General features: G+C 48.6%; 1 protein-coding gene across 10 annotated transcripts in view; it reads left to right on the top strand.

Moving 5' to 3' along the window:
* Positions 1–23,067, top strand: part of NOS1AP (nitric oxide synthase 1 adaptor protein) — a 255,913-nt gene that overhangs the window by 198,318 nt on the left and 34,528 nt on the right. For 7 of the 10 annotated variants that reach the window (XM_081825244.1, XM_081825242.1, XM_081825247.1 and 4 more), the window contains one exon: positions 907–980. In XM_081825244.1, coding sequence (XP_081681370.1) covers positions 907–980 — 74 coding nt within the window. The remainder of the gene's footprint in view (positions 1–906; positions 981–23,067) is intronic. The other 3 variants (XM_081825245.1, XM_081825243.1, XM_081825251.1) reach the window with 1 other exon arrangement.

Genomic DNA, 23,067 nt, shown 5'->3' with positions numbered 1-23,067 from the left:
TAACGTCTCCAAAGGGCCTGAACAGAGTCTCCCCTGGCCCCTGGTGGAGGCTTGTCTTCCCACCCTGGTGCTTTGGGAGCCACCATCCTGAGCTCTCTGAGAAACCCACAGAGTGGTAGGCACTCGTGAAACGGTAATTAATCCGACGCATGCTCTCTTGCCTTCACTCTGCTTGATCATCTCTCCCGGAGAGAGGAGTGTGTTCTTCCCCAGTCGTCCTGGACAGCCCTGCCTCTGTGGCAAAGGCCAGTGGAGGGGGCAGGGGTCCCTGTCCCTGCACCTGGGTGGGGGGGGGACATGGGCAGGGGGGGCAGCTGCTGTCCTGGTGCTTCCTCAACGCATGGGGTGCTGCTCATCTCGTCAAGCACCTGGGATCTCCGGGACTGCCCCTGAACCCTCTGTCCCTGTCCTTATCCCCAGCTGCCCTGGGGTCTCCTTGGCATTCACAGTTAGTCAGGTTCACAGTCAGCAGGGCTATCCTCTTGGGTAACTACAAATGTACTAGTAACCTCTCCAGGCTTGGGTCCCACCTTCTCCCCTTTAAGGAAAAGAGGGTGGGAGCTGCATTTCCTGTGCTTCTCACAGTTCACAGCTTTGCCTCCTTCTCCCTTGTGGTCTTCCTGCTTCTCCCACTCCTCTGGAGTGATGTGTAGTCTGCTTGTGGTCCTCGGGTGTGGCCTTGGCTCCCACCTGTCCTCTGCACCCAGGAGAGATGCTCTCCTTAAAGGGCTTGAAGGAAGCTGCTCAGACCAGACAGGACGTTTCCCACTTGTCCTTTGGAGCACTGAGCTCCAGGCCTCTTAGAAGTCAGGCCAGGAGCTGATGCGTGTGTTTGCATAAGTATTAGCAGCTCACCGTGTGCCCTGGTTCTGTAGTGGAGGACAAGCCTAACTTATTCATTTACAGCTTCTTTTATTGCAGAAAAAGGAGTGGACGTGGGATGAGAGCAAGATGCTGGTGATGCAGGACCCTATCTACAGGTAAGAGTCCTATCCCCCGCCTGTTGGCCCCTGGAGCTGTCAGGCTGGGGGGACAGATAAATTCAAATAAATTTCTGCCGCTTTTCCCTTCTGTGACCCGTTGTTTCTATATATGTAAGTACAAGAAGCATGTCTACCTTATCTTTAAGCTCGAGAGGAAAATTCTTCTTAGGCTCAGTTGCACTATCTAGAAACGACGAAGGATTTCTGCTTGGTGTTTAGTCCGAATCTTTTGGTTGTAATTTGAGACTCTTCCAACTTGTGCTAGTTTTATCTTCACTGAAATTTTATAATTGCGTATCTCTTCCACCTCTCTGCCCCTTCAGAAACTGAGCGCAGATAAAGGGTTTGTGATCTTCTGGGAAAGCAGAAAGTCACACATATAATCCCTAGAAATTGCTTTCACAACGAGATCGGTAGGATTCCTCTAGAGATTAGATGTGTACTACATGGGCAGAGGAATACCTGGGAGTCACAATACAGAGCACCAGGGTGCTCCTTGGACCCACCGTGGGACCTCAATTCACCAATGTTCCTCTGGTGTCGTGGACTCCACTGACCAAGCCCCACCCACCCCACCCCTACCTCCTTCCTGTTTTTTTCACCGACAGAATGGGTATTAGCTCTTCCTTTGGTATTTGGGAGAACCTAGAGCCAAATGACTTGCTTCGGTCGACAAAACGGATAAAGGTTGGGACTCCACTGCCAAATTGGCAACATGGTGGCCCTACTTTCTAGTCAAAGAGTGGATGCCTGTGAAATGGAATTTCCATTCATTCAAGGAAATATACGAATGTGAAAACACTCAGGTCAGGTGCTGTGCTGGATGCACAGCATCCAGCTTAGTCAGTGGATGACTAAAGTGAGTCAGTCGTGGTCCCTCATTCTCGGGGAATGTTGGTCTGGAGGGAAGCACATCACTGGGGTGCAAGACCATGTGTCTGACAACATGAGTTTCTTTCTCTGAGTTCCTGTTGTACTTTTAGATGTTTGTGGAAACAAGTGTTCTAGTGTGTTACTGTCACTTAAAGTCTTCTGCTGGTAGACGATGAGGCTCTTGCAGGGGAAGGACTATGCCCACCTCACTTTTGTATTTCTAGCATCAAGCCAGTGTCTGGCCTGGATGCATCATTTAATAAATGTGTGATGGGTGGATGGAAAAATGCACTCGACTAATATCTGAAAATTAACTTGAGTGTTACGGTGATGCACAGGAGGGAATAATCACTTTCTGCTTGAGTGATAAGGAAAGGCTTCAGGAAACAGATCGCATCAGAACTGGGCTTCCAGGATGTGAATGGATAAGCCCCTCATTTGCCTTTTGTAAAGGGAAGAATTTCTTGGAGTGTTTTTGTTCTTTTTTTTTTTTTCATAGTGATACCGTACACATGCAAAGCCAGCTCATTGTGGATGCTGCTCCTGGACTTGAATCAACCTTCCCTGGGTTGAAAGAAAGGACTTTCCCCAAAGTTTTAAAACATAGCCCAAACAAGCTATCAGTTTTAGTTTTTATAACAACTTTATTTTGAGGTGTAGTTGACCTACAAGAATTGAGCATATTTAATGTGATTACTTTGGTAAATTTTGACCTATGTGTACACTTCTAAAGCCATCACCTCAGTCAAGATGATGAGCATATGTCACCCCCAAAAGTTCCCTTGTGTGCCCACTTGTTACCTTTCCCTCCCACTCCTTCCCCCCACCCCTGTCCTGTCCCATCTCCCTCCTTCCTGCCCTCCACATCCCCAGGCAACTACTGACCTCCTTTCTGTTTTTCCAGATGAGTTTGTGTTTTTTTAAATTTTGTATAGAGTCGTACAGTGTATCCTTTTTCTGGGCCTGGCTTCTATCCTTAAGCGTAACTATTCTAAGAATCACTTGCCATTCTATGTATCAGTAGCTTATCCCTTTTTATTCCTAAATGGTATTCCATTGTACGAGTATAACCCAATGTGCTTAGCCATTCGTATGTTGGTGGACATTTTGGTGGTTTCCAGTTTGGGGCTATCACAACAAAAGCTTATGTGACTGTTCAGTACAAGTCTATATGGACATACACTTTCATTTTTCTTGGGTGAATACACAAGAGTAGAATGACTGATTATATGGTAGGTTTTTTTTTTTTTTTGGTTGGTTTTTGTTTTTGTTTTAAAAGATTTTATTAGAGAGACTACAAGCAGGGGGAGGGGCAGAGGAAAAGGGAGAAGCAGGTTCCCGCTGAGCAAGAAGCCTGATGTGGGGCTTGATCCCAGGACCCCGAGACCATGACCTGAGCCGAAGGCAGACGCTTAACTGACTGAGCCAGCAACGCGCCCCTATTTTTGTTTTTTTCATGAAACTGCCAAACTTTTCCAAGGTGGTAGAACCACTAGTGGAGTTTGAGATCTCCAGTTCTTTACATCTTTGCCAGCATCTGGTATTGTTAGTTGTTTTTTTTTTTAGCCCTTAAAATACATGCATATTAGTATCTCACTGGGGGTTTAATTTGCATTTCCTCTTGACTAATGACCTTGGCATCTTTTCATCTTATGTGCCATTCCTGCATCTCTTGTGAAGCATCTGTTCAAATCCTTAGCCCATTTTTCATTGGGTTGTTTTGTTTTCTTACTGAATTTTGAGAGTTCTTTATAAATTTTGAATACATATCCTTCATCAGGTGTTTGGTTTGCAGATATTTTCTCCAAGTCTGGCTGGGCTTTTCTCTCTCTCTTTAAAGATTCTATTTATTTGAGAGAGAGAGAGAAAGCATGTGTGAGAGAGAGAGCACAAAAGGGGAGCAGCAGAGGGAGAAGCAGACTCCCGCTGAGCAGGGAGCCCAATGCGGGACTCCATCACAGGACCCTGGGATTATGACCTGAGCCAAAGGCGGATGCTTCATCAACTGAGCCACCCAGGCATCCCTCAATTCATTTCTTTAATATGATACAAGGGATATATCAAAGTTTTTGTTTTTCCTCCTGCAAACAGATGTCTCCTTGCTCCGGACTCATTTGTTGAAAAGACTGTTCTTTCCCTGCTGAAGGACCGCTGTTGAAAATCTATTATTCCTCTCTGTGTTGTTCATTTCGAACTCTTTATTCTGTTCAATCCATCGCGTTGTCTGTCTTGATGCCAGAACCACAGTGTCTTGTTGACTGTGGCTTAACAAAAATCCTTAGAATCGGGTAGTCTGTCTTCTAGCTGTTCTTCTTTCTCAAAGATTGCTTTCAATTAGTACTAGTATGATGTAGCTTTTTCCTTCCCTTCACTTATAAGAAGAAACATGCTTTTTGATGGTGGGTGAAAAACATCAAAGAAATATTAAATTTTAAAGTGAATTTAAAAAAAAATTTTTTTCTAATTTTAAGGTAGGCTCCACGCCCAACCTGGGGCTTGAACTCACAACCCTGAGATCTATTTGACAACCTTTCTCCCCACCCCCCAGAAAAACGAAACAAAACAAAAAAACCTCATCCAGCAGACTTTCTGGTTGTAGATGTCTCGTGGATATCTTGCTAATCTATCAGAATTCAGCAGCAGCCTGCATTTACCAACAAAGGTACGAAGTTTTGCCAGTGCTGTCCCAGGCTTCTAGATGCTTTCCCCCCCATGTATTAAATTGGGGTGTTTTTGGTCTCTGTACATGTAAATTTGTATGTCTGTGTGTTATGAGTCAATGAAAGAGGACTGTATTCTAAACTGTGTGTCTCATTTCATCATCAATAAGAACATTTATCATCATGATAATATGGTAACACTCACAAATGAGCTTTTCTTGGGGCCCGTTCTGCCCTTACGGAACCCGTCTGGCATTGCTGCAGAATACATAATTGCCGATAGCTTTTATGAAACACGATTACTCTGGCATTCACTTCCAGAAGACTCCTTTGTGGTGCGGTACGTTCTTCCACTCCAAAAGAAATGCCTTTACCACATCAGTAACGGGATCCTCTTTTATTAGCTCAAATTTTAAATTTAAAGTTTTTGCATCTCTCCCATTGAATAATAGAATCAAGGTTGTTTTTTTTTTTTGTGGTGAAATATAAAATTTGCCATTTTAATCATTGTAAGCGTACAAATTAGTGGCACTAATCACATGGTGTTGTGCAGCTGACACCACCTTCCAAAACCTGCTCATTGTTCTAAATAGGAGCTTTGTGCCCATCAGCGAGGACCCCTGTTTCCCTCTCCCCAAGTCCCAGGCGACCTCTAAAGTCATGGGATCTTACGAGGTTGAAAGCACTGCGGTGGACACGTGGTCCAGCGCCCCCCCATTGCAGGAGGCTTCTGTCCCCTGTGCTGATTTGCTGGGGCCGTGCTTTTCCCTATGTTTATGAGACTTCTGTCCATTGATCCTGGCTCTCTTCTCTGGAGCCACAAATACGTAGATCTTATTTTCCTAAAGCTCCCAAAGCCATTCTTCATTACGCTTTTTCCTAGACTTCCTAATTTCAGAACCCATTATTTTCCTCTTAAGATGTATTAGAATTTAATATGGTATCCCAGATGCTGTCTTATCAGCGTAAGATGTAGAGACCTAATTTTACCCTCATGATAGGGAGTTTTGCATTTATTTTTAAAGAATGAGATCATACTATATTTTGCTTATTTTTTTTAAAGATTTTGTTTATTTGACACAGAGAGCACAAGCAGGGGGCAGCAGCAGAGGCAGAGGGAGAAGCAGACTCCCCACTGAGGAGGGAACCCAATGTGGGGCTCGGTCCCAGGACCCCAAGATCATGACCTGAGCTGAAGGCAGACGCTTAACCGACGGAGCCACCCAGGCACCCTATATTTTGCATATTTAACAAACTGTGTTAGGTCCTACCTAGGTCATGGTGGATTTATTGTCCAGAATACTTAGGATTATATAATGGCCTTTAAGCCAGATTGTGTGTGTGTGTGTGTGTGTGTGTGTGTGTAAAAATTGGACTCTTAAACTAATTTTTGGTCACAGATGGACTTAAAGTATTTCGAAAGCAATGAGAACTTTTATCATATATTCACTGTGCTAGGATGTTTAGGCACACACATTTTTAAGAAACAGAATAATCCAGGGGCGCCTGGGTGGCTCAGTTGTTAAGTGTCTGCCTTCGGCTCAGGTCATGATCCCAGGGTCCTGGGATCAAGCCCTGCATCGGGCTCCCTGCTCCGCGGGAAGCCTGCTTCTCCCTCTCCCACTCCCCCTGCTTGTGTTCCCTCTCTCTCTCTGTCTCTCTCTGTCAAATAAATAAATAAAATAAAATAAACAGAATAATCCAGATTTTTTACTCATTCTTCATTTCTGCAGTTTTCGCTATTTTATTGTTCAGCCTACATATAAGAATTTACATAGGTCGTTGTTACATTAGATAGAATTCATTTGAACCCGTTGTTTAGAGTGTTTGAGTTTTTGTGACTCAGGGTTCAGCAGGGAAGCAGGTAACTGTGAGTGTTGAGGCCTAAGGAGATAATCAGACTTGGACCCACACCATGGCCACAGGAGCCGGGAAGCAGACGGTCCAGACAAGACCCGAGCAGAGTCCTTCGGCAGCCCTGGTGTGGCTGCTACGTTGGAGGTCACAGGATGCCAGGAGCATCCGTGCACCAGAGCAGAATCGCAGACGGGGCAGGTGCAGACAGCCGTGGAAGGCTGTAGACTCTTCCAGGCTGCTGCCTCCTAGTTGGCTGAGAAGCTTCTGACTGGGGGCCCGGGTTCAAGGTTGTTCAGCAGGCCTGGCAGTTATGAAGGGCAGCCGGATGCGGAGCGCACAGTACCCTGATGTCCACTTCTTCCTGCTCTGGCCAGGGATGACCCTGGGCGTGGTCCCTCCTGCTTTATCCCCCACCTCCCAAATCCCACACCAGTTTCTCTCCTGAGCAGTCCTACCCTGCAGCTTTGCAGGGAAGGGAATGCGGAGTTTTAGCTTAGCACAGTGGACCCAGGTAAAGCCATCACACCGGGTTGTGACACCTTAACTGTCCCACTGAGCTTTCGGTTAAGTGTAACTGTAATAAGAACATTTTCATCCAAGTCCCTGACATGCTAAGGCTGTTGAACAGAACAGGACGAGGCCTGAAAAGTGAAGACTTCATGTTTCATTTCTCCTTATTTCAGATTTCACTTCCTTGGTTAACATGCTTATCTTACCCTTTCTGGTTTAATGGGCATGCTTTTTTTTTTTCCTTAGGTTAAAAAATAACACTGGAGTAGTTGTACCATTATAGAAGTTGCTGTGCTTTTGAAATTCAGTTCCCCTGCCGTGGTTTCTTCTCCGTCTAACTGGGCACTGAAAGAATTATCAGTCCCCCAAATATTTCTGATTCTAGAGGCCAGACAAGCAAATGAAGATCCTTCTTTTTTTTTTTTTTTTTTTTAAGATTTTATTTATTTATTTGACAGAGAGAGAGACAGCGAGAGAGGGAACACAAGAGGAGTGGGAGAGGGAGAAGCAGACCCCCCCACAGAGCAGGGAGCCCGATGTGGGGCTCAATCCAGGACCCTGGGTTCATGACCTGAGCTGAAGGCAGAGGCTTAATGACTGAGCCACCCACGTGCCCCTGAAAATCCTTCTTTTTAACTAAAGTCAGTGGGTTAATTGACCTGAAGCCCTCAGGAGCCAGGCTGGAAGTAGCTCTCTGGTTTTGAGTGTAAGTGAGCAAACCAGGGAGGGTCCCCATAGGGTGTCCAGCCAGTCCTCAGAAATGTCATTAATTAACGTGCAAACAGTTGGTGAGATCAGACATTAGAAGTGCGTTCTGGTTTGGGGCCCTCCACGTTGAGCCATGCTTTGATTTTGAGCACGTCAGAGATCAATTATTCAGGGCTCACTGGGGAGGGGAGGCAAGGATGTGTGGAGAACTCTGGTGTGTATTGTTCACTGTGCTGGGCTTGGAGGCAAACAGTGGTTAATCAGTCTGGGTGCAATCGGAAGACAGAACTCACATGGTGATTTAAACAGAAGAATTATAAAGAATCATTCAGCTGTAACAAAACAGTATCTTTAAAATGTAAAGAGCACTCTTGGGGTGCCTGCGTGGCTCAGTCAGTTAAGCATCTTGACTCTTGATTTTGGCTCAGGTCATGATCTCAGGGTCGTGAAATTGAGCCCCACATTGGGCTCTGCACTCAGTGGGGAGTCCGCTTGAGATTCTCTCTCTCTTTGCCCCTCCCTCCCATGCATGCTTTCTCTGAAATAGATAGATCTTTTTAAAAAGGTAAAATAAGATTCTCTTTCTCCCTCTGCTCCCCCAACTCTCTCTCAAAAAAAAAAAAAAAAAAATCTTAACAGCCCTCTAGGGCTGAAAGAGTGTGCAAGGACAAACCCGGAGGGAGGACCCCTCCCCCAGGCTGGGGTTCATTTTCATTACGGAAGGTGTGTTGCAGCCACTGGATGGCAGAGACCCTCGCTGAATTGCCAGGAGGCTAGGAAGCAACTCTTGGGGGCCGAGGCCAGAACTACAGCTGGTGGCTGGGTGCACAGAGGGTATTGGGGCATCACTGTGGACAGGGGTTCTGGAACAACCAGTCTTTTCCGGGAGGGCTGTGAGAAGGTGATCACCAGGGATGCAAGATTACCGAGGGACTGTGGCTGGGACAGAACGTCGCCAGATGTCCTTACACCGTCACTGTTGAATGGCTCTGTAGCATCTGCAACCGGCAAGAGAAGCCTCTCCTCCTGCAAGTCCTTCACTTACTCAGAGCAGTGTGAGCAGCCTGCTCGCTATAAATCACCTGCTTGCAGGAATTCTGTCCATTGTGACAGAGCATTGTTGAAAGAGCAGGAAATTGGTAATCCGTCCGTGGTTGAGCAAAACCTAGTCTCTACCCTAAAAGCATCTACAGTCAGATGAGACCCGACCTATGTGACATCCATCCTAACAGCAACCCCAAGTGGTAGAACTGGTGATTCCCATTCTTAGGATGAACTTGAGCTTCAGACAGATGAGGTAAGTTTCCCATGATCACAAAACTAGTTAATAGTTGGGAGAACTCTTCGACCCCGAGCTTCCGTCTCTTCTGTTTTCTTGCTCTGCTCAGTGGCGTCCATCTTTTAAGACAAACCCATGCGTTTATTTGCCTTCATATTTAATTTTTATCCCTTCAAAATGATATATCAAAATGCAAAACATTTTGCAGGACACAAACTAGTTTTGAAAGTGAAGGAAGAGTTTTCTCTCTTGAGGCTTGATAAACCTGCGATATTTGGGAGTTCCTTGGAAAATCAGGGAGTCTTGGAGCATGTTTCCCTTAGTTAACAGCCAAGAGTTGAAATGATCAAACGAGACAAAACGAAGGAGACATAAGTACCCCCAGATTCAGGAAGCACATTAAATGACAAGCAAAGTAAATTTTAAAAAGATGGGTACTTAAACTCGAGGCTCCCAGTAACGAAACTACAGAATGTGGAAGACACAGATTGTAGAACGGTCTGGAGCAGAAAAATACATTGCTTACAAAGGAACACAGGCTGACAGCAAAACTGGAAGACAGAAGACAGTGGATTATCTTTAAGAATATGGGGAGTCAAGGGGCGCCTGGGTGGCTGAGTTGGTTAAGCATCTGACTCTTGATTTCAGCTCAGGTCAGGATCTCAGGGTCATCAGATCGGGCCCCTCCTTGGACTCTTCACTCAGTGGGGAGTCTGCTTGAAGATTCTGCCTGCACCTCCCCCCCCCTTACTCTTTCTCTCAAAGTACATAAATCTTTTTTTTTTTTTTTTTTAAAGTACATAAATCTTTAAAAAAAAAAAAGGGTGGGGGAGTTAAGTGCCAAAGCTTAGAAAGTATCCCCTCATATTTTTATGAAAGTGGGGTAGAAAAAACCCCTAGGCAGCATTTCTAAAGACTTGCAAATAAATGAAAAGGGCACCCACCCTAAAAGAGAGTAAAGGCTGAAGGAAGGCGGGCTTGCAGGTGGTGGGATATATAGTGAGTCCTCCAGGAGCCCTTTCATCAGAGGAGGGGGCAGAGTCTGCCAGTCTTGTGGTAGGGAAAGGGAACCACGGTGCCACAAATTGGAAATGAGCAGTGGAAATCAACTTTACATTTTTAAAAGAGATAATAATGCCCCTACAAAGGCAGAAGGACGAGGTCCCATCGGGATTAAAATAGAAGGTTTTAAGACTATAATTTTTCAACATTATTTTTTAATGGAATCAGATACTACCCTAACTTGTAATACACAGGCAGAATCCCATAATTAGGAGAGAAGATAGAATATATAGTAATTACTTACACTGTCGTTTTATGGAGGCAAAAAAGCTCTCCAGATTCTTAAAGGTGCCTCTCCAACATGCAGACTGTCCCTGCAAAATCAGATCAAGGCCTCCCTGATAGGGACGATTCTACTCTCTAACCTCCCTCCCCTCAAAACTCTGCACGCCCAAGTCCCCACCTCAAACCCTGGCACGAGTTCCCTTTGCTCCATCATCCCTGGAGCATGGCAGGGGGCCCAGGTACCGGAGTCCTGAAGGTTAGAGGAGGAGAAGACCTGGATGCTCATGCACCTGGGTCTCATTTGCCCTCCGTGACGTACAAGGTCATGGTGACTGTCTGCGTCTTCCGTATGTCTGTAGGATTGAGCCTCCCAGCATGTGAGTTTCTTGAGGGGCCTCTGCTGGACTCGGAACCAGAGATTGGGGGCAGCCCGGCTTATAGATCTCTCCCCAACTTCTCCTGTCTTTTCTGAGCCAGCAGCGAGTCATGTTTCATGTAGAGATGATGCTTTTATTCCCTCCAGTGCCAGAACCTTCCATGGACAGCGCCTCTTCATACATATGCATGAGTAGCAATTACTCAATTTTACGCATGGAGAAACTTATGAACTAAGAGGGGAAATAGCGTATCATTCATGCTATCTGGCTTCAGTTCGTTCCCTAGGGCCGCTCTGCAATCCCTCATTTGTCCCTGGTATTAATTCCACTCCGTGCCGAATCCTTCTCACCTGCTTCTACCAGTGGGCTCTGCACACCCTCCCTCTCCCTAGGTGACTTCCGTCTTCTGCGTCGTGGCCCACCGTGGCTTTGTGCCCTGCCCTCCTGGGTTCTGGACGGGGCTGCACTTGTGTCTTCACCGTGGGCCGTGGCCAAGCCTTCCCCAGGCTCCCTGTCTCTCCCTGTCAATATGTTCTCCTTCCTATCCTGAAATAACCTCCCTCAACCCTACTGCCCCATGCAAGAGCACGTCTGTCAACCCTCGGTTCCCTCCCGAGGCCCAGTGCCCATCACCCTGCAGTTCCTTGCGGTCTGACTTTGATTTCCAGCGCTTGGCAGAGACCATGCTCTGTGTGTGCTGGCGCTTGCCCCGCCTCTCCAGACCCTGAGCTCCCTGCTGCCTCCAGGGCCACCCCTCCCCTGCCTTTCCTTTCTCCTCTTATTTCCAAGTCTCTGCCTACCTTTCCTTTGCTTTTAATCTTACATAGTCCTGTGCCTTCTTTACCTGTTCGCATCCTTTATCTTTCCTTGGAAGCAGGTTCTGCACAATCTGCATACCTCCTCGTGGGCTTGGCCCCACGTGTCCAGTATTCACTAGGACATGGGGCGCCTGGGTGGCTCAGTCTGTGAAGTGTCTGCCTTTGGCTCAGGTCGTGATCCCAGGGTCCCGGGACCCCCATCGGGCATCCTCAGGGTCCCTGCTCAGTGGGGAGCCTGCCTTTCTCTCTCTCCTTCTGCCCCTCCCTCCACTGTGCACTCTCTCTCTCAAATAAAAATAAAATCTTTAAAAAAACACCACCACCACATAGGATGCACCGTGAGTCTCCCCGAGGGACTGCTGACCCATCATTCATGCGCGGCCTCGGTCCTCTATGTCGCAAGCACATGTCCGAGACCCACCTTTTCCTCTGTCCTTCCTCCTCTCCCATCTCTTCCACTCAGAGGTCATGGTGTGCCCCGCGTAGATGCAGAGACAGGTAAGGTATAGATCGTCTCTGCAGGGTCCCCACAGTGACTGCTGCTTCCTGTGATGGTTTTCAGGAAGTGTTCAGAGGGATATGGGTGAGGCATACGTGTGAAAAGGACCCAATAATACATGCTTGTCACTAAAAATAAAATTTAAAAAAAGTGAAGAAGCTTTAGAAAGGAAAAAGTCAAATGTTCTTCCTTCAACCCCTGTTCCCTCTAGTACCATTCCATATGCAACTATGCAAACAATCTGATGTCTTTCCAAAATCCAGTTTTATTCTGCAGGTAATTCTACAATGAGCCTGTTTTTCTCGCAATCCTGTATCAAGGACTTCCTGCAACACCCATGCTTAACGGTCCTCCTGTGAGGTCTCTGACTCCGAGTTCCAGAGTGATGCTTGACAGTAGGGCTCTAGAGAAACACCCCCCATGCGGGGAGACTTGGGGAGGTGGACAGGGGAGAGATCACCCAGTGATCAGGATAAAGGGCAGACTGGACAACAGGGCTGACAGCAGTTGGAAGCATAGACGGGGCCCAGTCTGTGAGCTGTGTTAGGTCTGGACCACTCAGACCAGTGACAGTCTGAATACAGTGTAAATAGGGGACAATCATCTTATTTGAGGAGGTAGTGGGAGAGGCCCCTCCAGTAATCTTGATTTGCATCTTTGGTAATTTTACATCTGCTTTTTCCAAGGGCTGTCCGCCTCTGGTGGATCCCACTTGATAGATGATTAAACTCAATCATGGTGGGGTGCCTGGGTGGCTCAGTCGGTTAAGCCTCTGCCTTTGGCTCAGACCATAATCCCAGGGTCCTGAGATCGAGTCCTGCATCAGGCTGCCTGCTCAGTGGGGAGCCTGCTTCTCCCTCTGCCTGCAGCTCCCCCTGCTTGTGCTCTCTCTGACAAATAAATAAAATCTTTAAAAATAAATAAATTCAATCGTGGCAAAAGAATGGAAAGTTGCATCGTGGTAACTCTAACTGTGAAGGCAGGAACCACACGTTTTGTGCACAGCTGCCTCCCTGGTGCCTGGAAGGGTCCTTCCTATGTGGCAGGTGCTCCATAAATACTACGTGAGAAGGCTAGGGCAGGCTGGATCCACTCATTTGTACTAAAATGTTCATTTCAGATGACCATTAATCTTCCTTATTTTCCTGGCGGCCTTATCCTCTGCCCTTCTTGGTGGCCTGAATCGCAAAGCTGGTAGGTGGTGAATAACAGAAACCCGAAGAGCCACCGGCACGATTGAAGTTGGACCTCTGGCTCGGTGTCTCTGTGCCAGGCCTTCGGGGACGTCTTTTACACAAATGATGGAAAATCCAATTAGGCCAACTTTAGAAAACTTTACATAATTAAACCCTGTCTGCCGGGGAGAGACTCGCCTTGTGGAAGAAGAACCAGAGGAGCAGAGAAACCAGGCCTGGTCCCAGTTCTACTTCTAAGTGACTGCTTACTTTGAAATTCCATTCCTGTTTCATTTTCTCCTCCTCACATGCATAAAGGGAATCCAGAAAGGGAATTTGCAGAGCACTGAAGAGGCTCAGATGGGAGAGTGTGTGCAAAGTAAAGCCAGCACTCCTGCCCTTGACTCCTTTCACAGCTACCAGGTAGACACTGGCTGGGCATCCATGGGATGGTCTTCACCTTTTACATGACACACATATTTCTGAGAATCTGATGAAACTGGATCTTCTCCCTAGAACAGTACATTCACGTACGTACATGCAGAAATTTTGAATTTGTGGGCACTTCATGCACCGCAGAGTCCTGTGGTTGATCATTTCCAAGGTAAGACCCACTGGTGCCAATAATCGTTGTAAGTTATCTTTGAATAGTTTGCTTCTCAGGCCAGGAAGATTTATCATTGGATGTCCTTCTGTAGGAGGAGGGGAAAAAAAACATCTACCTTGCTTAATAATTTAGTGTTTGAATGATTAATGGAGTTTATTTTGTCAGCCCAAGAGGCATTTGCATCTTGTCTAGAGGGGCTGCCATCTTCAAAACAAACCAGTTTTATATTGGTGGGTTGCAGATCATGTAAAGGGAGAGGATTTACATAGGACAAGACTTTTTGGTACCCTACGTGTTTTGGGATTCACATGGATGTGGGAGAGTTGGTGTAGGGTCTTTGTTTGACACTGGGATGGAAGGGCCACTGTGTGACCACCCTTCACCCCAAAGGCAAGTAAAGATTGCTCTTGATCTGGAGCTGTAGCCCTTGTCTGATGAGCCATAGTGGTCTCTAGGATTGTAGTCGGACGCTGTCCCAGCTCATCCCACAGTGATCACTTGAGCATTCTACACTACACACCAGTCTAGATGCTGTGTGTTGGGCCCTGCCCCTCGATCCTGGCTGGGAAGCCCTCTGGGCTCCCTCTTGCATCTTGGCATGGCTAGGAGGAAGGTGATGCCCAACTGCTAAGAAGGGTACAGCCAGTTGTGAGCCTGGGCTGCTTTTCTGCTAGTACAGACCTCAAACCGTGGAGATGAGGGTGGCTGGGAGGTCCAGAGGGCTATGCATAGAGTTCAGGAAATATGGGATGGGAAAAACTAGGTTGTCTGCGAATCCCCACAGTCTACTGGGAGACCCTGGGAAGCAGCTATGGGAGAGTTGCAGCCTTCCCAATGTCTGGTGGCAGTCATGATCAAACCATGATTGGTCAAGTCTTCTGGGTTTGGTAACTTGTCTGTCAAGTTCTTGAATAAGAATTCCAAGGTCCAACATCTACCAGGAATCCTTTTCTGCTTTCAGCCCCACTCCCAGAGTGGGGATCTGATTTCTGTTTCTTCTTTGGACCCCAAGGCTATATAGTCCTTAAGTTCATCCTAGTACTGTAGTTATTTCTGTGTTTTCTGGTTTGTAGTAGGAGCTACATCTTACTCATCTCTATGTCCCCTTGACTGCCGTCTTGCGCATAATTGTGCTCAATACATATTTATTAAATTGAATTGATTTCTTGTTAAATCTTTGCAAAATCCCCAGGACCTGGGTACATTTATTCTTTGGACTCTTATCTAGGATTGATGGGGTGGGATGGATGGATGGACGAATGAATGAACCAACCAACTTGTAGACGTTTCTTGAGCGCTGAATGCCACCCATATGTGAAGGTATTTGGGGAAGGGGATAAAAAATGTGAACCTGAACATCAAGAGCATATGTTCTAGTAGAAGATAGTAACCAGCACACAGATGACTGTTCAAAAGGCAGCCTTGCAGTTGGGAACACGGAGGAACCAGAAGTCACGTGACCTTGCTCAGGGAGCAAGCCAAACAGGCTGTGGGATTCACCACAAAGCCAAAGCCGCCTTTGAAAATAGACTCGCCTTCCTCGAGTTGGCCAGAGACGCCAGCCCTGCCCTCTGTTGCTGCTGCACACTTAGCTCTTTGCTGGAGGGGCCGGTCATCTTTTTCTGTGCATTATCTCGGTCTTTGACTTTAGGTCTTGTCCAGTTTGTTGCTGCTTTTTTTTTTTTTTTTTTTTTAAAGATTTTATTTATTTATTTGACAGAGAGAGACACAGCGAGAGAGGGAACACAAGCAGGGGGAGTGGGAGAGGGAGAAGCAGGCTCTCCGCAGAGCAGGGAGCCCGATGCGGGGCTCGATCCCAGGACCCTGGGATCATGACCTGAGCTGAAGGCAGTCGCTTAACCAACTGAGCCACCCAGGCGCCCCAGTTTGTTGCTGCTTTTACTGATAATTCATAACCATCCGAGGGTGGATGGGAGGAATGAAACCATAATAAATAGTGGATGTGTTCATCTTAGTTTTACTCACGGCCTCAATAAAGGGGTTGTTGGAGGGGAAGAGTAAGAAGAGCCTCAGAAGGTAACCCCTGATGGGTGTCATCTGCACATGAGCTCATGGCTGCCCATCGTCTTCCAGTAGCACTTAATTCATTTTTAGGGGGTCCTGACCGCCAGAGGTGGGGTATCTCGGGTGCATTTCCTTCCTGGAGGGGCCGTCTAGGCAGCAGGCAGCCCTGCCGATCCTTAACACCCAAACACCGATGAAAATAGATATGTGTGTGCACACACATGTGGGAATGCCTGTTTATAAGAAGTTTGTTTTTTTGTTTTTGTTTGTTTTTTTAATATCAAAAGATCTAAACCCAAATCCCTCCCAATTGCCTTTGTTCACTGATGGGAAGGACAAAGCCCTCAGGAAACAAGCCTGTCAGATGACTTAGCTGACACAGAGGCGTTTAACAAGCTCTGTGTGAGAGAAGAAAGGCAAGTGCTCATAAACCAGGTCCCAGAAGAACCTGTCGCGTCCCTGGCACGGCCTGCCGCCCTCGCCGCCCCCCGCCCGTGAATTTCCGGGAGCCCCCCGCCCCATGGGCCGTCCCCACCAGCATGAATTAGTGCCCATCTCGGCTCTCAGAAGACGGCCGTGGACTTTTTCTGGCCGCACGTGCTTTCCTTTGGATCCATGTCACATCTCTGGGAGGTGTCCTCACCCTGCAGAAAGAGAAGGAATTAACTGACAGGTAAAGTGCAGGTGGGAGCTGTTAAAACAGCCTGTGCTTTAACCAGGACGCCTGACTAAAAAAGTCTTCCTGAGCCCTTGCCTCGGCCAGAGCTGACTCCTACGCACAAGATCAGGACGGCTGCCAGGATGCCCTGCCACAGAAGGAGAGGGTGACGAGCTGGGGCAGGCCTGGCCTACCTCTGGCCGCTTCGGAGTTAGTGCCCTCGTGACTCTGTCCCCAGGCAAGCTCTGCACCCAGACCCCGTCCCCGGCCGTCTTGGCTGGATCTTCAGACCTCATTTTCCCTCTCCTTCCCCCTGGATTTTGAGGCTACTTCTGTTTTGTTTCTTCTTTTTTTTAGCTTATAAATAGGCTCAGGTTTTGCCATCCAAAAGAGAAAAGGCGCTCCCAGAGCCTACCTTCTTATCTTGTCCTTTCCCTGCCAGACTTTTCAGAGTAATTGCTCTTGTGGTGTGTATTTCCATAACCCCTGCTCATTGCTCAGCTCATTATATTTGGGCTCTGCACCAAGTCCGCCCTCCCTGTGGTCACCAGGGATGTCTGAGTTGCTAATCCCTGGCTCGCTCTGCAGCCTCATCCCCTTTGATCTCTCTGGAGCACTGAAGGCCGTGCACCTTCCCTCCTTCTGGAGACTCTCCTCCCGCACTTCCGTGGTGGTTTCTTGTGTTCCTTCTCTTATCTCCTGGTCTTTTCCTGCTGTTTTTCCTTTTTTTTTTTTTTTTTGGATGACTCCAAAAAAGTTCTGCCCTTTGTTTTAATCAACTATTAACAGGGTTCTCAGTGAGCCCGAGAATTCTCTTCCTTCTCTACTTGCTACTTGGGGGGATCTTCTGTGTCCCATGGCTGGAGTTGCCCTCTGCATCCTGGTGGCTCCTAAGTCTGGGCCTCTCTCCCAATCCCTTCTTTCTACTTGTCTCACATGCAGGGCCATCTGAGTGCTTTGGTCACCCCTCCGTGTTGACATGTGCAGAACCCACACCACTTCCCTGTGCCCTCAGCTTCTCCTGCTTCTGTGTCCCATGATCTGGTTAGTGTTTAGTCCCCCCAACTCAGGATCCTCTCCCTCCCCCTCCTCATCCTCACGTCCAGAGAAATGGCTCTGGAATCCATGTCCTGCTACCCATCATCACTGCTGCTGCCTTAGACCGTCAGCTTTTCTTGCCTGGACTTCGGGCCCACCAGGCTGGTTGCACAGACCATGCATTGCCCAGGTCCAGGCTGTGTCAATCCCCCTGCCCTGTGCTTGGCACCTGACTCACCCGTCTAGCTCTCATGACTGTCTGTGTGTCTGTGGATGAGAAAACGAAAACTTGACCATTAGAAGACTCACCCAGTGCCTCACAGTTGGAAGCAGCAAGACTGAGATTGGAGTCCAGCTCTTCTGCCAGGCAAGCCCCCAATCCAGATTCTTCCTCTTCCCCCACAGCTTCCATATTGTAGTAGCCTCTCTTCGGCTTCCCTTCTTCTGCTCATGTCTCCTGCACTCCATCCTGCTACCACCATGACTACCAATTATGTCCCTCCCCTGCGTAGGTCCCCGTCAGTGCCATGAGCACACAAAGGGACAGCTGGGCTGTGTGCAGCAGGCCCTGACCTCCCTCTGCTCTCATCTCCTGCTGGTCCCTTGCATGTGCTGGGTTCCTGGTGCCAAAGCACACTGGGCTATTTCATGACTCTGTGCCCCCATTTTTTTTTTAAGAGAGCATGTGTACGAGTGGAGAGGGGCAGAGGGTGAAGAAAAGGGAGAATCCCAAGCAGGCTCGACGCTCAGTGCAGAGCCCGATGCAGGGTTCAGTCATGACCTGAGCTGAAACGAGTCGGATGCTTAACTGACTGAGCCACCCAGGTGCACCCCCCGTTTTCCTTTGACTCCATGACTTTCTCTGTGCAGTTTCCCTTACGAGGAATGTTCTCCCTTCCTCCGTCTGATGGCTAGCTTTCCTTTGCTCGTCCAGATCTGCTCCCCACCAGGCTAAGTGCCCGCAGGCTGGCCGGTGGGTACCATCAGTGGGCTGCCTCCCCATCATGAGGGCTCCTGCCAGGTGGCACACGGTTCTCTCTCTGGGTTCTGGCAGCCGCGGGCCTTGGGGGCTCCCTTGCTGTTCTCCGCTCTCCCTGCACTCTGCCCTCACCTTTGTAAATAGTCCCTAGTAAACTCACCTTGGATGACCGCCATTATCTGTTTCGTGCCAGGCCCCAGCCTGAAGCATTTCCCTCCACGATCCCTGTTACCTCCCACCTATTCAAGGTGCTGCTTGGACGGCAGCTCCCCCGTGCACCTTTCCCAAGAGCAGGCGGCCTCTGCGTCCCACACGTCCTTGGGGCTCTGCTCCACAGTCTGTGCTCGCCCCACTATGGAGCACTGTGAGCTCCTCAAGGACCGGCTCTGGACCGGTCTCCGTGCTGTCTCCGGAGACCATCTGCTGTGGGGCTGGGGAGGGAGCGGGTAGAGTAAGACATGCATTTCTTAGAATAAAGTTAAGCCGAACCACCCCCAGGGCACGATACTCCCTCAGCAGCTGCTCTTGGGTAGTGAGGGGACAGCCCAGAAGAGAGAGCTTGTGGCATTATGGCAGGAAGAAAAGAATTCTCAAGCCAGGACAGTCTTTCTTCACAACCTTCTCCCATCCTCCACCCCTGGTACCTGGCTTCTTCAAGCCTTCCAACCCACCCCTTCCCCAGACTTCCAAAGTGAAAACAGAAGAACATTGAAAAGTGATTGGGAATTGAAATGAGGTCAAGGATGTGTCTGTTTTTTTCCCCCCATTTTGTTCCAAGATCTGTTTGTGGCTTGGAAGTAAAGATACATGGTTCTGTATAATTAAAAAAAAAGTGGGGGGCACCTGGGTGGCTCAGCCATTAAGCGTCTGCCTTCAGCTCGGGTCATGATCCCGGGGTCCTAGGATCGAGCCCCGCATCGGGCTCCCTGCTCGGCGGGAAGCCTGCTTCTCCCTCTCCCACTCCCCCTGCTTGTGTTCCTTCTCTCCGTGTCTCTCTATCAAATAAATAAATAAAATTCTTTAAAAAATCTTAAAAAAGGAGGGCGCCTGGGTGGCTCAGCCGTTAAGCGTCTGCCTTCAGCTCGGGTCATGATCCCGGGGTCCTGGGATCGAGCCCCGCATCGGGCTCCCTGCTCGGTGGGGAGCCTGCTTCTCCCTCTCCCACCCACCCCCCCTGCTTGTGTTCCCTCTCTCGCTATGTCTCTCTCTGTCAAATAAAATCTTAAAAAAAAAACAAAAACAAAAAACCAAAACCATGAGATCCTGACTGAGAGGGAGCTGTCCTAGGACAGATTGTCCTGCGGTGTGTGTGAGGGGTAGGGGTGTTGCCACCGGCCCTGGCACTGCGTTCTCTTGTCCTCAAGTCCTGAGAGGAAGTGCCTTGGAGTGAGCTGTGATTCCGACCTTCTCTGATGTAGGATCGGGAAGCGGGTCAGAGCAATCAGAGAAAGAAAAGTACCTGGTCATGCCAGCCAGGCACTCTGAGCCCTGGGAAGGGGAATGGGTGCCCTCTCCTCAATTCCTGTCAGGCCCATGGGGGTTCCCATGTGCCAAGCACATGATGGGGGGGGTGGATTAGAGCAGAGGACAGAGTGTGTCATGGGATGAATCCCAGGAAGCTCTAGGTGGGTCATTTGAGGACTGAATGCCTATGGAAAAACTAGGATGAGCATTTATAGTATTCCTGGGTTGGTCTATTTGGAGAAACTTGGGTGGAAGGTGGGCAGTCGGGGATAGCAAAGAAACCAAGCACCTCTCCCCCAAGTGTCAACTGAAAATCTTACCCATGTGAGGATGAATTTATAGGCAACCAGAGAGAACCTATGTAGGCATCAAGAGCTTGAGAAAATAACTGGAGTAAGGAAATTCAGAGTTCCTAGGTGGCCTCAATGTGCCCTACCGCCGCCTTCTAGCTGGGTACAAAGAGAATAGTAATCATAACAGTCTAACATTCAGATGGTATTTGACGGTTCGCAATCAGCTATGTGGACAAGCAGGTCACGTAGAAGTGAGGAACCTAGCTAAGATGGCTGGGGTCCAGATTCTGGCTCAGAGACCGTCGGGATCGAATTGTGTCCCTTCAGAAAGAGAAGTCTGGGTCGTAACCCTTGCTACCCGTGACCGTGCCCTTGTTTGGCAGGAGGGACTTTGCAGATGTAATTGAGTTAAGGTGAGGTTGTGGGTGGACTAGGACACCAAATCTACTGACCGGTGTCCTTGTAAGAAGAGGGGGATTTGGAGAAAGAGACACGGGACGCACAAAGAAGGTGGCCACGTGTGAAGCTAGAGGCAGCAGATGGGGAACCCCAGATAGAAAGCCAGGGAGCACCCAGGATCACTGGCAGCTGCCGGAAGCCGAGAGAGAGAGAGAGGCATGGAAGGGACCTTCTCTCGGAGCTTCTAGAAGGAACTAACTTGGCCAACACCTTGATTTCTGATCCCTGGCCACCCAAACTATGAGAGATTAAATTTTAGTTTTTCAAGCCATCCATGTGGTAATTTATTACGACAGCCCCAGGAAACAAATACAGGTGCCTACTAGCTGGCTGTGTGACCTTGAGAAAGTTGGGCAACCTTCTGTTCCCTCGTCTCTAAAAGAGGGGTAGTAATAGCACCTACCTCATGACATGTTGTAGAGGGTTCAGTGACTCTTTACATATCAAGCGATTAGAGCACTGACTGGCACATGGGGGACACACAGCGGATTAGCAAATACTCTGATCAATTTAGTCAAGATTTTTGAGCCAGGCATTGTGCATAAATCCTTTCATTTGATTCGCGTGACCATCTTGTGAGCCTCTTCTTGTGCCATTTCACAATTGAGAGAACTATGAGTTGGAGTCTTTTTTATATTTTTTAAAGATTTTTTATTGTTTCATTTGAGAGAGAGAGAGAGCACAAGCAGGGGGAGAGGCAGACGCAAAAGCAGGCTCCCCGCTGAGCTGGGAGCCTGATGTGAACGAGGCTCAATCGTGACCTGAGCTGAAGGCAGACACCCAACCATCTGAGTAACCCAGGCTCCCCTATTGAGTTGGGGTCTTAAGTGGCTTTGAGTAGCCTCCACTGAGGCTTTGTGGCTCTGTTCTGTCAGTCTTGTTGTTCCAGGAAAATCACGGGGACTTCAAGGTGCACAGGGACATGGGGGAAGGAAGGGTGTAAACTTCTGATTATGATCTGTTTTGCGTTGGGAAGACCTTCGCCTAACCCATCTACACATGCTGCTTGAAGAAGAGGAGCATTCTTTGTCTCAAAAGCAAGAGGATCAGCTGTTCGTGGGGAAGGAGAGGAAGACAACAGTTTTGTATGTGAAGCTCCCCCAGCATACCCCAGGTGAAGGAGCTCCCCTTTTCACTCTACTCTCTGGCTCTGGAAGGAGAGCGGTGTCACTGAGCAGGAGTCTTCGGGAAGCCCGAGCGTCCTCAGAGTGTGGGAAGGATGAGCTGACCCTCAAAGACACGAACATTGGAAGGCGTAAGCCCAGGTAACAGACGCAGGAACAGAGGAGCAAGAATGGGCAGCCCGTGTAAAGCTTGGTGTTTGAACGCTGACAGCAGGTGGTAGCTGTTTGGGAGAAGTCACCAGCGTTGGAGAGAAGTTAGCCTTGAAGCCTGGGAAGGGATTTTTGCTGAGGGACGCTGGCCTGTTTTTTGCCTGCCTGTCAAGTACCGAACAAGAGGAAATGAGCTTATCACAGCGCTCGGTGTTTGGAAAGTGCTATGTGACGGTCTGTGGTTGACTCAAGTAAAGCAGGGGAGACCTGAGGGGGACATCAGAAAGAGCTTCACAGGACAGCTGTGAAATGGGCAGATGCGTTAACTGCTGCCTGGGCTGCGGGGCTGCCTTCACTCGACTTTCAGAAGAGAAATTGGCTTTGCCTGACTCGCGCTAGATTTTAAAACTCAGCTGATGGCTCATCTCTTACCCTAGGTACGCCATAGAGTAATAATTTGGACATTTGTATACTTTTCTACCTTGAAGAAACCTTTGAAATGGCTGCAGGGTTTGCGTTTCTCTGCCTGCAGTTGAGCAGGTGGGCTCGATGGCCTCTTGGGGCATCCCCCCAGAGCCCGCTGTTGGGGTGCAGGTCTGTGAAGACACACGGGGTGTGATGTGTCCCAGCAGCGGGGATGTCTGTGCAGTAAGCAGACCAGTTCCACGAGCGACCGTGGGAGCAGCTCATGAGCTCATCGCCGTCCCCTCATGCCAGAGAGCAGGCTGAGGAGGCGTCGGAGGGAAGCAGGCCTCACGTCAAGAACGGCTAAAATGAGGGACTGAGAAGACAGAAATGGAAGGCACTCGTAGTAGAAGAAAACCAGCCGAAGTGATAGAGAGCCCTGGGAATACAGTGGGAGGAAAAGATAATCAGACCAAAGCAGTAATAAGAGAGAAAAATGATCACCATGAAGGTCAGTTTTATCTAAAGATTCAATTAAAACTAAGAGGCATGGAAGAAGTGTGACAAGCAGGGACAGGAGTGTGGGCGCGTGTGCACGCGGCAGGGCAGGCGGGCAGAGAAAGACACACGAGTCCTCGGGCGACACGCAGGGGCGGGAGCCGGGCGCCCGAGGACCCGTGTGCTTTTTTAAGGAGCGCTTAAAAGGACAAGGACTGTTCTATACTCGTGTGCTTCCGTGAGCAAAGCACTGGGGGCTCCCTCCAGAGGACCACCTCTCCTGAAACTGCCCCCAGGCCCTCGGAGGCTAACACATTCATTTGGGGGAGGGTGGCTGGGCT

Source organism: Leptonychotes weddellii, chromosome 6 (assembly GCF_054177405.1).
Source record: "Leptonychotes weddellii isolate Sample4059 chromosome 6, ASM5417740v2, whole genome shotgun sequence".
Classification (NCBI taxonomy): domain Eukaryota; kingdom Metazoa; phylum Chordata; class Mammalia; order Carnivora; family Phocidae; genus Leptonychotes; species Leptonychotes weddellii.
This window is presented reverse-complemented; position numbering and strand designations above follow the sequence as displayed.